At 36.0% G+C, this 15,928-nt stretch overlaps 1 protein-coding gene across 3 annotated transcripts in view; it reads left to right on the forward strand.

Moving 5' to 3' along the window:
• TBC1D23 (TBC1 domain family member 23) overlaps window positions 1–11,262 on the forward strand; it is a 73,213-nt gene extending 61,951 nt beyond the window's left edge. For all 3 annotated transcript variants that reach the window (XM_006143554.3, XM_006143555.3, XM_027769968.1), the window contains 4 exons: window positions 1,201–1,289; window positions 3,738–3,873; window positions 5,127–5,321; window positions 9,618–11,262. In XM_006143554.3, coding sequence (XP_006143616.1) covers window positions 1,201–1,289; window positions 3,738–3,873; window positions 5,127–5,321; window positions 9,618–9,699 — 502 coding nt within the window. In that variant the 3' untranslated portion in view covers window positions 9,700–11,262. The remainder of the gene's footprint in view (window positions 1–1,200; window positions 1,290–3,737; window positions 3,874–5,126; window positions 5,322–9,617) is intronic.
• The last annotated feature ends 4,666 nt before the right edge of the window (window positions 11,263–15,928 follow it).

Raw genomic sequence — 15,928 nt, forward strand, 5'->3', positions numbered from 1 at the left:
TTCCCTCTTACTCTCTCAAATAAGCTTAAAGAAAAAAATGATTCCTAGTTTTAAGGTTTAATGATCTACTGGACCTTCAATTAGGATAAGCAGAAGAACTTTAATTACTTAATAAATTAGTATGGTAAAGAATTATTTTAATTTTATTATTATTATTGTTTTTTATTTTGACCAGAGATAGATAAAGAGTGAGAGAGAGAGAGAGAAAGCAAGCCTCCAGGTCTGGAACTCTGACTGCAGATGGCCATGTGTGGGAGTCCGCACCTCAACCACCATGCTGCCTGCCAACCCTCGTTTTATAGTCTTTATATTCAGAATTTTTCTGCAATTTAAATTAGAATATTCACTATATAGTACCAGTGAACATTAAAAAGAAATTCTAGTCATATTTTGAATTAAGTTGGAAAAATGGAGTTTAATAATAATGGAGTTTACTCTTTCTCTGGTCATTTCAGTAATGGCAGGGCCAGTAGTTGGCATGGTGGTTAAGGTGCTGGACTCCCATATGGCTGACCATAGTTCAACTCTTGGACCCAGCTGCTTGAAACTCATACTAGGCACATGTGCATGCATGCCCATAATTCCAGGAGGAGAAGGGATTGCAGCATGCCTATTCCCCTGGGGGGGTGATTTCTCACTTTGTCTCTCTCTGTATTTCTCTGGCAAGTGCACGTACCCTATGGCAAAAACCTAAAAAAAAAAAAAAAAATAATGGTAACAAAAACATGGGTGGAAAAACCTTAGGCATTTGTGCTTATGTGAGATGTACTCTTAATTGAAATTTTAATACTTGGTTCCAAAGCCTAGTTTGTCTAAGAAACATGTACATAGCACTTACTACATATGTGAAAGAAGTATATAGTACTTACTGATGAGGAAGTAGGCGCAGGGAGGTTAAGTAACTACCCTAAGGCCAAATAGATTTCAGCATTGGTTTTAATATAAAAATAGAAATTGTTTAGAACTTAATTTATACAGATTTGAGGACATTTAGCTTACCAAGTTCTTAGGCCACTTTTCCTGACAATTTCTTTACCTTTCCATTTTTTTTTTTTTTTATCATAGCTAGTCTAAAACTATGGTGGTAACTGGGGGAGCAAAGAAACGTTTATATTTGTTTAAATATTTAAATAATGCTTGGCTAAAATCTTTGGCAGCTTCTTAAATGATAATTTTCCCCCTTAAATTCTTCAAATATAGGCATGTGAGCAGCAGTGACAGAGTGGGCAAGCCTTACCGTGGGGTGAAGCCTGTTTTCAGCATTGGGGATGAAGAAGAGTACGACACAGGTGTGGTAACACACTTAAAGAGTGTTCCCTGAAGTCCAGGCATGATCAGATTACAGAGGTTCTTTGGGCTAACCAACAAGCACTTACGCATTCACACCCAGAGTGAGATTCTGCAGAGAGAATTAGGAATTCTGGTGTTCTATTAAGTGTTTGGTATTAGGCATCTTGAAGTGTGCCTATTAGAAATCTAAGCAGAAATGTTGAATAAACAATCAATTATTGGATACTTCAACTGAAGAGAGAAATCTCACCTGATGGTAATTTGAAGGTTATCAGTTTAGAAATAGTATTTTAAACCCATGCAATTGGATGTAAATTCCTTTGCTTACCCACATAGAGAATTGAGAGTTGAGGGATTGAAGTTCAGAGAATTCCACATTTGAGACATGTGAAGAGAGCCAATTGGAGGCAGTATTCTAAAGGGCCACAAGGTGGGGATATTGTGTTGGGGAAATTATCTTCTGTGTGGTAGGCTTTCATTGTATTTAAAAAAGTAATTTCTTGCTTTGATTTATAATCCCTCTGCCCAGATTATTCTGATTAAGTAATCGTTAATATTGATTAATATTTGTACTAAGTTGGGAAAAAACAGTATATAAATGTACAAAACAAACAAGACTCCTAAATCACACCGTGCTTTTTTCCATTTATTAAAATATGTTGTGTATTTTTATTTCAGCCCATAGACCTCCTTATTCTTCGATCATATGAATATACCATAATTTGTTTAAGCAGTTTTTTTGCAATTGTGACCATGGTGGTTTTCCAGTGTTTTTTCATTTTTTTGAAACAACAGTGGACATTTTTAACTGTGTATCAAGGTGAATTTTTGAAAGACTTTCCAGAGAGTAATTTCTCAGTAGTAACCACCTGCACTAATTAGAACTAGCCACATAGCCTAATGGTTAAGGGAGCTAAATCCCACATGGCAATTTAGGGTTTGAATCCTGGCCCCATGGTTTGAAAAATGTGGTAGGTATGTGTGCATACTTATCCCTAGTCCTCAATCACATGCCCCCTGGCAATTGAAAAAAGGAAAAGTTGCTAGATTATAGGGAATCATATTTGATATTTTAATATATATTAGAAAATCACGCTCCAGAAAACTTAAATTGAAGTAAATGTGCTATTTCTAATTTTTTTTCTCCTTGTCTTCCCCTCTGTCTCTGTCTTCCTGTTTCCTATCAGTCTCTGTCTCTCCCTGATTATTTCCTTCCATTTACAAAGGGAAGAGGTGAATGGATGAATAAATCGTGGTGCATGTATGCATATATGTGAACATACCGGGTTGTCAGAAAAGCATGACACATTTTTGCATAGAAGATTACATCATGACTTTTCTGACAACCCAATACATATGATGAACATATACATACACACTAAAGAAACTTAGTAATGAAATTGAGAAAACTAGAACTACGTGTATCCACATGCATACATTTCACAATTTTGGAAATAGGGTAGCAGTTGCAGAAGAATGCAGTTGAGTAGTCTGCTTTATATGCATTTTATTTAAACTGTGGAACACCACTCACTGTATATTATGTAGCTGTGTTCATACATGGTTAAAGGTGTGTGTGTAACCAATAACACCAATTTCAGGTAGTCACAACTTGGTGGGAAATGAATGTGACTGGGAGAGATATGTGAAGGTTTCACTTTTATTTAAACTGGAATATAGATAACATGAGATTTCATTTTTCATTACGTCTCAGTATTTTGAAGTATATTAAAAAGCAGAGGGAGGAGCATTTATAATTATTAACTCTGGGGAATGTAATTCTCCTTTCTTAAACTGGAAACAAGATGATTAGAATGTTTTATAGTTCTCTCAGGAAAAAAAAACAATTAGATTTTTACTTTATTCTAGGACTGATTTTATTGTTATTTTCCTTTAAATCAGAAGCCAGCAAGAGAAAAAGATCTCTGCCTTCTCTGTCTTATCTTGAGGGATATTTCAGCCATTTCTAAATCTGCAGACTTCTCAGATCATAGTTATATTACCTATATCAAAAAAATTTGAAATTCTCCAAATGGTTTAATCTTTAAAAGTATATTCTTAATATAAATTCTTACCATATTAATATTTCTGTATTTGTATCAGTGGCATAGGGAAATATGATAACAAGATTAGAAATTTTTTTTAACCTGTACAAAATGTTACTGAATCTTTTTTTTACATTATTAAGAAATGTATCTTTTGGGGCTGGCAGGTAGTGTCGGTGGCTAAGGCTCTGGCCTCCTACATGGCCAACTGTGGTTTGAGTTCTGGACCTGGTGACCTACCTTCTCAGTTTCCCTTTCTCTCTTGCTGTCTCTCTCCAGTCCAATTAAAAAATAATAATAACAACAACAAATAAATTAAATAAGCAAATAATTCTTTTTTTTAAAAGAAATGTATCATTTTTAAAGTTGGTAATAACTTTTAACACTTTTAATTCTTTATAGATGAAATTGACAGTTCTTCAATGTCAGATGATGATAGAAAAGAGGTTGTAAACATTCAGACTTGGATAAACAAGCCAGATGTCAAGCATCATTTTCCTTGTAAAGAAGTGAAAGAAAGTGGACACATGTTTCCTAGGTACTTCTTAAGAAGTAAAATGAATTTTAGAAAGTTAATGAAATGAAACTGAACTGTAGAGGAACTTTTATTTATCCATGTGCAATAAGATAATTTCTTTCTGTCAGCTTGTATTATATGTCACAATTTAAAAAATATTACTTATGTACTTACTACAGTGCTTATGTACTTTTTATTATGAAAAATTTTTAAAATGTTGATGGCTAGTACATTGAGCACCTTTATAATCCTCTTTCAGATGCACCAGCTATTGACGTCTTTTTATACCACCCCATCTGTCTATGTATGCATATACATTCACACATTACACATACATTTCTCTTTTGTAAAACCATTCAAAAGAAAGCTTATAGATGTGACACTTTACCCATCATGCTTCAGCATATATCTCCCAAGAATATGATCATTCTAAACAACTCCAGTGTAATGACCCAACCTAAAAACTTGGTTTTAGTCAACATTGTTCAACATTTAGACTATACTCAACATTTTCAGATCCCCAGAGTATCTCTGATAGTCTTTTTGCATCCTGGTCCAGGATCAAGTCGTGGTTCACACATGGCACTTGTCCGTCTAGTCTCTTTAGCTCACCCAGAGCACAGCACTACTCACTCGGTCCCCTAATGGTGTGTGCTTGTGATGTGCATCCTTTGAGTCCAAGCCAGTTGTCTGCAGAACATTCTACATTTCACTTATCTGATATTTGTCTTACTATGTCAGAAAAATGTAAGAATATTAATACCGTAATAATAGTTAACTGAGATACAAGGTAGGAGGTGTTAATAATTCTGTGCTCATTTTGCCTTCAGGATCCAGTTACAGAATATTAGAAAAATATGTAAGGAAACCCAACTATTGCCTAGTGATGTTTGATATTAGTTGTAGGCTGTGTTGTGTTGGATGAGTATAGTTTATGGATGTAGATAATACTGTTAAAAGTCTGAAATGTGGTATATTTCATTTCAGACAAAACTCCAAATTAATATTTTAGTAATTTCTTTATTTTGAACTTTTTATTTTAAAATATTCATTTTATCCTAAATAGTTTCAAAATTACCTATTAATAAAACATTTTGTATGTATAAAGGAAAATGAAAAGCTTCTATTATGTAGCTTATTTCTCTATAGATCTTCTGTTTATATTTTTTAACTCAAAAGTAACTTCATGTAGAGTTTAATATTTTTGATACTTGTAGCTGTTGAAACAACATCTGTTTAAAATTTTTCTTTTAATGCTTTTTTTTTTTCTCAAGTCATCTGTTGGTTACTGCAACACATATGTACTGTTTAAGAGAGATTCTTTCACGGAAAGGATTGGCTTATATACAGTCTCGACAAGCACTAAATTCTGTAGTTAAAATTACATCCAAAAAAAAACATCCTGAGCTAATTACCTTCAAGTATGGAAACAGCAATCCTTCAGGAATAGAAATCTTGGCAATTGAAAGGTAAGATTTTTTCATGGGATTATATATTATCCAAATTATTACAGTTCATTGTTAAGTAGAGTTATTTCTATATTGTGGGGACTGATGGTAAAATAGAATAATTGAACCACTTTTATTAGTATTCTTTGCTGTCTTTTTCTCTCTAGTTCTTGGTCCTGTGGGGTTTAACCATATGATTTTAGTAAGTGCTATAGCTAATTTCATAAACTTTTCGACCCCAAGGGTCCTTAAGAATAATTTATACCAATGCAAAACTACATGCTGCTTTGTAATAATATAAGAAACTTATCTCAGAATTACTGTAAGTCAATCATTTTTTCTTTCCTTAAAAAATGATTGTTTTGTGGATGGCAGGTGGCGTGGTGGTTAAGGGCACTGGATTTCCACATGGCCAACCATGGTTCGAGTCCTGGGCCTGGTGCCTTGCTTTCTCACTTTCTCTCTGATCAAACTGGAAAATAGTAATAATAATAATAATAATAAATACAGTTAAATTTAAAAATTATTTTTAAAAAATCTTTGTTTTGGCACACTGTCAGTGAATTAAGCACTGTAGCACTGTGCTGGGTGATGTAGTTAATTTACAGTCTAGTACAAGCCCCTCCTAATCTTCCTGTGGACCAGTAACAAACAGTTCACAAAGTAGCACAGGACCTGCAGACTACACTGATCTTGATACCAAACCCTCTTTACTCTATAAATAAAAAGGTGAAGCTCCTTCCCCCACACACAAAAAAATGTGAAGGCCAAAGGGACCGATGACTGCCCAGATCTTGACCCCTTGCTTGTGATAGGACCAAACAGCTCTCCTTATCAGAAATGACCTGGTTTAGTCAGGTTGTTCATCTCATGAGATTTGGCATTGCACTTATTATTTATTTGCAGGAGCACTTGAATAAATAGTAAGCTTAAGGTAGTTATATATGCACTTTCACATAGTGAACTTCAATTGGAAGAACAGATTAATTCAGCTTTTTTCACCTGTACCTGTCAGGTAGCAAATGTCATGAATCTCTACCGTTATATGTACCTGAATAAAAGAAAGTAATAGCTCCTTTTTTTTTTTTTTTGAGACGTTTTCGCTATAGGGCACGTGTGCTCGCCAGACAGACAGAGAGAGACAGAGAGAGAGAAAGCGAGAAATCACCCCCCCAGGGGGGATGGTCACGCCGCAGTCCCTTCTCCATTCTCCTCTTGGGATCTTGGGCACGCACGTACACGCGCCCGGTGTGAGTTTTAAGCCACCAGGTCCGGAACACGAACCGCAGTCGGCTACGTGGGAATCCAGCAACATAGCCATTACACTAACTGCTGGTTCCCGCTCCTTCTTAAAAATAAAACTTGCTTTATTATTTCATGTAATACAGATTGAGCATCCCTCATTTGCAATCCTTGGGATTAGAAATGTTTCAGAAACTGAATTTTTTCAGATTTCGAAATATCAGCTTATACATAATGATATATCTTGGGGATAGGACCCATGTCTCAACATGAAATTCATTTATATTTCATACATTCCTTATATACATAGTCTGAAGATAACTTTATATAATATTTTGTGTTACAGGATTTTGATTATGACCCAGTTTAAAGATAATTTTATATAATATTTTTGTATTACAGCACTTTTTTAAAGAATTATTTTTTTCAACTTTATTTATTTCTAATTTGACCAGAGAGGGTCAGAGTGAGAGAGAGAGAGAGAGAGAGAGAGGAAAAGTGAGAAACCAAGCCACCAGGTCCAAGACTTGAACCACAGTCAGCCCTGTGGGAGTCCAGTGTTCTTAACCACCACGCCACCTGCTGGCCCCTATTGCCACATTTTTGACTGTGGCCCACCACCTGAGATCACAAGTGTGGAATTTTCCACTTGTGGTGTCACATTGGCTCAAAAAATTTTGAATTTTGGAGCATTTTGGGTTTTAGATTTGGGGATTAGGTATGTTCATAAATGTGTATTCACCTTGGGAAAATATTCAAATAATAGAAGAAAATATAAAGAATATGTTACCCAAATCCCACCCTATTAACACTTTGGTGAATAATTTTTCAAATATCTTTCTATGCATACATTGAAAACTAGGTAAATGTGTTACAGGTATTTTTAAAATCCTAATTTAAAAAAAAAAAAACTTAGTATATAGTGTGAGTGTATTTACATTTTACAAATATCAGTTCTTAACTTTTTAACAGTAGATATTCTTTTATGTAGATATTGTCGGGACTGATTTAACTAGTCCCTGTTGAATGACATTTAGATTGTTTTCAGTGTTTCACTATTAACATTCTTTCAGTGGACCTTTATAAAAACCCATATGCAAAACCTTTCCCAGTTAGTCTTCCTGTGATAAATGTGTACATGTGGATTCAGTAGGTCAGAGGTTATAACACATTTGAATAATCTACTTACAAATTAATTGTAATCAAAGGACATTTGATTTGTGACTCTCTCTCATATATGGTAATAGTTGAGAATTACATTTTAAAGATTTTTCATAGGACCAGCAGATGGCATAATGGTTAAGTTGTGGACTCCCACGTAGCCGACTGTTGTTCAAGGCCCATACCTGGCAACTTGAAACACCCCTAGTATGTGTGCATGCATAAACAGAATCCTGAGAGGAGAATGAAGGAGAAGTATTGTGACATGGCCATCCCCCAAAGGTGGTGATTTCTCGCTTTCTGTCTTTGTCTCCCTGTCTCTCCAATGAGTGCACGCACCCTATATCAAAAATGTCTCTTTAAAAAAAAAGAAAGATTTTCCTGCCAGTGAGTGGCATAGTTGTGAGGGTGTTAGACACCCACATAGCTGACTGCAGTTGGAGTCCTGGACACAGGGGCTTGAAAATCACAGCAGGCGTGTGTGTGTGTGTGCATGCCCAAAATCCCAGGAGGAGAATGGAAGAACAGGGATTTAGGTGTGACCTTCTCTTCTGAGGAGTGATTTCTTACTTTATCTATGTCTCTCTCCGGCCCAAGCACATGCCCTATGGCAAAAACCTAAAAAAAGATTTTTCCATAAATTTTACTAAAGAAATTTAAGTTTGTTGTATACAGGACAATACTTGTTTTCATTCAAGTTTTAGGAGCTTGTCATATTGGGTTGTTAGAAAAGTCCTGTGTCTTTTTCTGTGTTTTTCTGTGTAAAAATGTGTCTTGACTTTCCCAACAACCCAATAAAAGCTGAATGAAAATAAATTACCTGTATCTTCCTCACTTCTTAGATACTTACAGTTCTCTATATTGCCTTGCATATAAACACAGGTGATTACACAGTGGAACCTTTTGTTAGGTTTTATAGAAGTTTTTTTTTTAAAAAAAACCAAACAGTATTTTCTTTTTTTGAGAGAGAGAGATTCTTCTACAGGGTGTGCACGCTCGTCAGAAAGACAGAGAAAGACAGAAAGCGAGAAATCACCCCACAATCCCTTCTCCTCCATTCTCCTCTCCGGGTCCCAGGCACCCATGCACACACTCCCAGTGGACTACATGGAAGTCCAGCAACGTAGCCATTACACCAACTGCTGACCCCCCTCCCCCCCAAAAAAGGTAATATTTTTATGTTCCTGGATAAAGTGGATATTTAATCTATGGTGTTACTTTGTAATAATTACCACACACACTTTGGTGTTTTGTTTTTTTGTTTGTTCATTTTTTTTAAACTTTGTGTTTTTTTGTGTTTTATTTTTTTAAGGTATAGCAGCTAAGTGGGGATTTATTAAAGGAGAGGGAAGGAAAAACAGAGCTCCCAAGAAGGAAGGGGTCCCGGAAAATGGGTTGCCCTGGGTTTTGTTTTTTTTTTTAAACATTTCAGATCCTATAACAGTATTTAATGTACACAATTCTCTGTAAAATTGGGATAACTATTCCCGTTTTATGTATAGGAATCCAAACCTAAAATTATTCACTCAAGGTCGAAGTATTAAGCATTGGACTTGTCATCATTTTTGTAATTAGATGCCATCATTATGTAACTTTGTAGCTGATTAGTGTCATGCACCAGGGTATTATATTTTTTATCTTGTGTTTTACTGTCTAGCAGTTATGTTTATACTTAATAATATTTAGAGAATTCTAGCTCTACACTACATGAAAAACCACTACTTTTACATTTAAATTTTCTTTCTTTCAAGATAACCTTTGAGTACATCTTGAAATAAGGTATGGAGAGTACATAGGAGGGAGTCTCTGCTGGTTTTGTCCATTAGAGAATGCTTCCTATTAGAGGTAACATCTCAACTTCATTACTGTGAGGATCTTGTATTAATAAAAACTAATACATATTTTTTCCCATAGGTACTTGATTCCAAATGCAGGGGATGCCACCAAAGCAATAAAACAACAGATCATGAAAGTTTTGGATGCTTTGGAAAGTTAATATAGAAGAAAATTATTTAATAAGAAATTAAGGCAACCAAGAGAAACATGGACATATATTTTCTGACTGAATACTAACTGGAGCCCTGTCATTGACTCAGGGGGGCGCTTGAATAACAGGTCTAAGAAAGTGTAAATTATTATAATCAATCTCTGGACAGCTATACTTTTTTTAATTTTCTTTTTGCATTTTCGGTTTTATAAAATGATTTATTATGAAGGTCGGTTATTCAGTGACTCTGAAGTAACTGACCCCGTGCCCTTGTGGACTAAGGGTGCAGAATGCGGTTCTGTTTTGAAGAGCTGTTTTAAGGGAACATGCATCATTTTCAGGTTTCAAACAACCTTACACATATGTATTTGCAAAGTCTTCACTGAAAATTAGAGAGAATTTGTTAGAGACTTCCTTAATTGCCACATTTAGTTTTACCCACTGAGCAGTTACCAGAAAGTGAAAACATAGGTTAATAATTAGCTCACTGTTTCTGTTCTTATTATAAACAGTGAAATCTTCTAATGAACTGGATGAAAATTTCACCCAACTCAAAATACAGTTGATTTTGTTGAAAATTGAATGTTGAAACCTATTTCTAATCATCTTTGCTCCTTTGGCTAATTATTTAGACACTAATTGCTTCAGAAATACTAAACTTCATCTTAATGGTTTCTAAGAAGCAGTTAAAAGCATTACAATAAGTAGGTAGGCATGTTAAGATTAAAATTAACATTTTGGGGACAGAATCATATCTGTAAAAGTATCATTGGTATTTATTTTACAGGTGAATTACTTGATGTAGGATATTTCAAAAAGTTTTTAGCACAAGTCGATTTATCCTCACTGAGATCTTGATCTGTGACCACACTAATATCCACTTAAATAAAAGCTAATATTTAAAGAGCTATTGATCCCCTACAACTGTTGTTATCATCACTTTCTGAAATTTCTTTCTCTTTGGTTTTGTCCTCTCATTAAAGTTCTGGTGGCTTGAAAATTATTTTTCATTTTTAAATATGAAAAAACTGAAAGCGATCTTTTTTGTGTGTCTTTCTCAATTTAATTTATTGAGGTCCAAATTAGGCCTAGTTGGTAAGAGAAATCCAGGAGCATATTAAGGACTCGAATGACTTTGTAAAAATCTGTTTGGAAAGTAGCATACTCACAGTCTGCTGTGTCCTGCAGTGTGATGGATTATCTCTCAAGGGTTGATAAAAATATTGATGCATCCAGTTAACAGCCCGTCACTTTAATTTATATAATGGAAATCAAGCGATTTAAAGGAACATAATTCATGAAATTTTATTCTAATATCTAAAAGCAGTTTGAGTGGTTGAAGACATTTGCATGAAATTGCACTTGGTGCAGTACTTGGTATTTATAACTCTCCTCTAAAATTGTCGTATTGAATTTTTTTCCCTTTTCTCAGCATCCCCTTTAGAAATGTCCTGAAGTCTCATTTTTCACCCATTTCAGCCATGAGACTTTTTTCATAATATTAATGTAAAGATGTTTGTGTTACTGTTTATAAATTACAATTGTAAATAAACCAATACAGTTTGCTCAGAACTTTGTTCTTAAAGACAATGTCTCTGTCTCCTCTTTTTCTCCCATTTTTAAATCTCTAGATATCATAAAATTAGAAAATAAAAGACTGTTCTTATAGTTGAATTTAAATGTTAGGATTTCATATTTGTACGTATACATTCCTGTTTCTGTCATCTAGATGAAAAAAAAATGATAAATTTTACATATAATAAATTACTACTTGAACTGCTTAACCTCTGCGAACACAACTATCTCATCTGAAATGACATCACAATTATTAATCATAATTAAATATATAAATATTTGTTTATATATATATATATTTAATGTACTGGGCACTTACTACTCAGCCTCCTTTCACTGCCCATTGACCACAGAACAGGATTCACAATGGGGTTTCCACCTCTTAGGAGCTCTCAAGGATTGTAGCGGTCACATCTTTATGAAGTTGTGATGGCTGCCCCTACATCACTTTCAAGTCCAGACCTGGCAGCTTGAAAATCATACCAGGTGCATGTGTGTGCAGGCACAAAAATCCCCAGAGGAGAATGAAGGAGAAGGGATTGCAGCATGGCCATCACCCCTGGGGTGGGGAGGTTTGATGTCTCACTTTCCCTATTTCTCTCTCTCTCTCTCTCTCTTCCTCCTTCCAGCAAGCAGAAACACCCAATAGCAGATTTTTTTTTAAAAAAAGAAAACCCAGGCTCAGAAAAACTGAGTGAGTGAAAAGGGTAAGTATCCCTTTTCTCTTCCCAATTATCATTGCTCATTAGGGTATAAAATTAACTATCTCTACATAATTGATGCCATAGATCTGTGTTACATAGAACCTTGAACTCCTTAGCATGATACTCTAACATATTAAACTAACCTGATGTAAATTTGGCAGTTCTCCTTATAATTAACAGCTTGACATGGTGGAACCCAACCTTATAGGTTGACTGCATATTACAGTTTGTTCTCCAAAGGTTCATGTTTTGGAATTTGGTCCCCAGGGTAATGGCGTTGGGAGGTGGTGAGACTGTTAAGAGGTGATATAAATCCTGGTGGCCAGTGATCATATCGTGGAGGCATTGTTCTCAGGAATAGATTGATGATGTCTCACAAGACCCAGTGAGTTCTAGCTCTGCTGAGAAGGGGTTAGTTCCCATGGTAGCAGATTGTTATAAAAGGGAGATGGCTGTTCCTACATGTCTTTCTGCTCATACTTGCCATCCTCTCTGCCCCCATCCTTCTTGTTGTGATACTGACCCATGCCTTTAAACTTTGTAGCTACCAGAACGCTGAGTCAAATTAAACCTTTATCCTTTACAAATCACCTAGTCTCAGGTCTTTCTGTAAGCAACACAATAGACTAAGACAGTGAGTAATGAAAGTAATATTCCAGCTTTACCATTAACATTTTGAACTTTAAAAAAAAATTGAGGTATAATTCACATACCATGAAGTTCATCCCTTTCTGTCTTCTGTTCAGTGTTTTATAATATATTCAGAGTTGTACAACTATCACTATATCTAAATCTAGAACATTTCATCACCTAAAAAAAATAAGTAGCAAACCTATACCTACTAATGGTCACTCTCCTTTCCTTCCCTTCTACCCTTGGCAATCACTAGTTTCTGTCTGTCTGAATGTGCCTGTTCTGAACATTTCATTATAAAAGGAATCATACAGTATGTGGCTTTTGTATCTGATTTTCTTCTCTTAGTATAATCTCTTCACGCTCTGTGTTGTAGCGTTTATCTGAATTTCATTCCTTTTGTGGTTGAATGATCCGTAACACATTTTATCTTTCAGTTCATAGACATGTGGGTTGCTTTCACTTTTGGGATATATGTATGTTTTTAGTTTTCTTGATCATCTATGTAGGGCTGGAATTGCTGGGTCATGTGCTTAATTTTACATTTAACTTTTTGAGGAACTTGTAAACTTGTCCAAGGGTCATTCCCACCAGCAATATGCTAATCATTCTTAAATTCTCCACTTTCTTGACAAAACATATTGTTGCCTGTCTTTTTGATCATAAGCATCCTGATAGGTATGAAATGCTATCCAATTGTGATTTAATTTGCATTTCCCTAATGAATATTGATGCACAACAAAATAGTTTAGAAATAGACTGATAAAAGTAATGGGACAACTTTATTGACAACAGTTCAAGGGCAATTCAACAGAGAAAGATTTTTCCAACATACAGTATCGGAACAATTGGATATCCATATGTGAAGAACTGTGGGGCCAGCCCTATAGTATACTGGTTAGGGAGCCAGGTCCTATACAGTTCAAATCCTGGGCCTGGCAGCTTGAAAAAATCAGGCATGTGTGTGTACATGTCCCAAATCCCAACAGGATGGAGAAATGGAAGGGAAGGGATTGTGATGTGATAAGGCCCCACATTTCTCCCTCTTTCTCTGTCTCTCACTGCAAGTGCATACTGTAGGAAGAGACTCAAATCTGAGCAGACATGGTGACCTTTAGACAATGCAGAAACGTGGTTCTGTGGGCAGTCAAAGGCAAGGCAATGAACGCATTAACATGTGAATATGTTAGTTGCCTCTTTTTCTGAAACTGCAAGGCACTATCAGGTTAAAGGAAGCCACATGTGTTAATCAGAAGTGGTTCGAGAAGATTAGAGAAAACTTATATAGAACTACATGGCGCCAGGTGTCTTCACATCTTCAGCCGATTAACATCTGAAAACAACTGACTTTGCATTCCACTTCTCCTTCCCCCATTTTCTGCCCTTTAAAAGAATAAAGTTGGAACTGGGTCAGGGCCACCCCGTTGCCTCCGTCAGAAGAGTCAGGACCACCTGATCCCTTCTTTTCTCTTTATGTATTTGTGTGCTTATTTTTATGTTTATTTTCAAATCCATGGTTGCCCCTGCTCAGAGCATGTCTTTGTTTAACTGTGCAGAACATGGCTGGTAGCACCTGAACATGGGGCCTGAATACAGGGAAACTACAAAGAGTCAGGCAAGTGGACACTCCTTGAATCTGGCCAGAGATAATAGAGTAAGGTATGGAACTAATAGAGTAAAATGAGGTAATAGAGTAAAATAAGTAAGAGTAAAATAAGGAACTAATAGAGTAAGAGAAGGAGTGGATTCGATGAGTGTCAGGCATAAAACACGGGGACATATAGTATAAAGAGAGATGTATGTCTAAATGTTGTCTTATATGTTAAAAGCTAGGGGTGGTAAAGTTAGTATCAAGTAGTTACATCATTTCCTGGATTTTGTGCAGGAAACATGGCCCCTAGTTTTTGGAGCAGGGAACAGTCAATGAGGAGACCTGGTACAAGGTTGGAGAACAAATCAGGGAATGATATGCAACAGAGGGTCCTAACAGGATTCCCGTTTTTGCCTTCTCCTTGTGAAATTTAATTAAGGTGTACTTGAGACAAAACTCTTCTAAAGAGCCCAGAGCTGGCTTAGTAACTCTACTAAAAAACACCTTGGAGGGGTATTCCTCCCTCCTCCCTAAGAAGTCAGAGTCTGTAACTAAAGGCATAGTTAGAGAGATGATCCCTGGTAATGAAAATGACAGTCTTGGAGCCAGGCAGACTTGAGGTTGTAGATTCCTAAGCAACTGTAGAGGGGAAGGAGAATGGAGTCGCTGCCTTTAGACCTAGAGCCCTCTGCTTCCCACTCAAAACCTACTTGTATGGAGCCAGCAGGTGGCATGATGGGTAAAGGCACAGGATTCTCATATGGCTGATCACAGCTGAGTCCTGGACCTGGCGACTTGCTTTCTCACTTTCCCTTCCTTTCTCTCTCTGTCTCTCTAGAATCAAATTAAAAAATAACAAGCGAAATTAAATAATTTTTAAAAAACAGCTTGCATTATCGAACAGTGCTAAGAGAAAAAGGACATCCCTCACTTTAACTCCCTTCCAGAGAGCTTTGCATTATGCAGCAGATAGAGAAGAGGACATTTTGGGATTTAAATTATGTCTGATTATAGAGGCTCCCCACCCTGACAACCCAGGACAAACTCGGTGTCAGCATGAGCCGATATCCTTTAAAACTCTAAAAGAATTAAAAACAGCTTGCACGCAATCTGGTCCCCTGGTGCCGTCTACAATGGTGGTATTAGAGGCTGCTATTCAACCTGCATTTAACGCCTGATGATTGGCAAGCAGTAGGCAAAGCATGCTTGTTGGGAGGAGATTATCTTTTGTGGAAATCTGATTGGTCTGAGAAAACCCAAAAACAGTCAAATAGGAATCAACAACATGGTGTGCCTGTCACATTTGAAATGTTGACTAAAATGGGAGTATGCCAGTATTGGCCCACAAACTGGATATACACCTCAGACATATCAGCAGATTAACATCGTAGGCTTGAGATGTTGGAAAAGGCTTCCTGGTTAGGGTTGAGGGACAAGCACTTTAATCAGTGTACAGCAGGAACCAAGTGAGCTTTATATCAAGATTTTATTTCCTGCTTGACATAAACCATATCACGGCTAGACTCTGACCAGGATGAGGGACAAATTAGATAGATATCTAGATATAGATAGATAGATAATAGTAACAAATAATAAAACTAATTGTACTAATGTAATCCCATTAGTCACAAGTTAGATCATCTTTAAATGCTATATACAGTAAAAACAACTAATTGCATACTTTGTTCTCACTGTTTTTAGTTTTGTTGGACAGTTTCAAGATTGCTTCCTATGG

Source organism: Tupaia chinensis, unplaced genomic scaffold (genome assembly GCF_000334495.1).
Source record: "Tupaia chinensis unplaced genomic scaffold, TupChi_1.0 Scaffold000100_1, whole genome shotgun sequence".
NCBI lineage: Eukaryota > Metazoa > Chordata > Mammalia > Scandentia > Tupaiidae > Tupaia > Tupaia belangeri.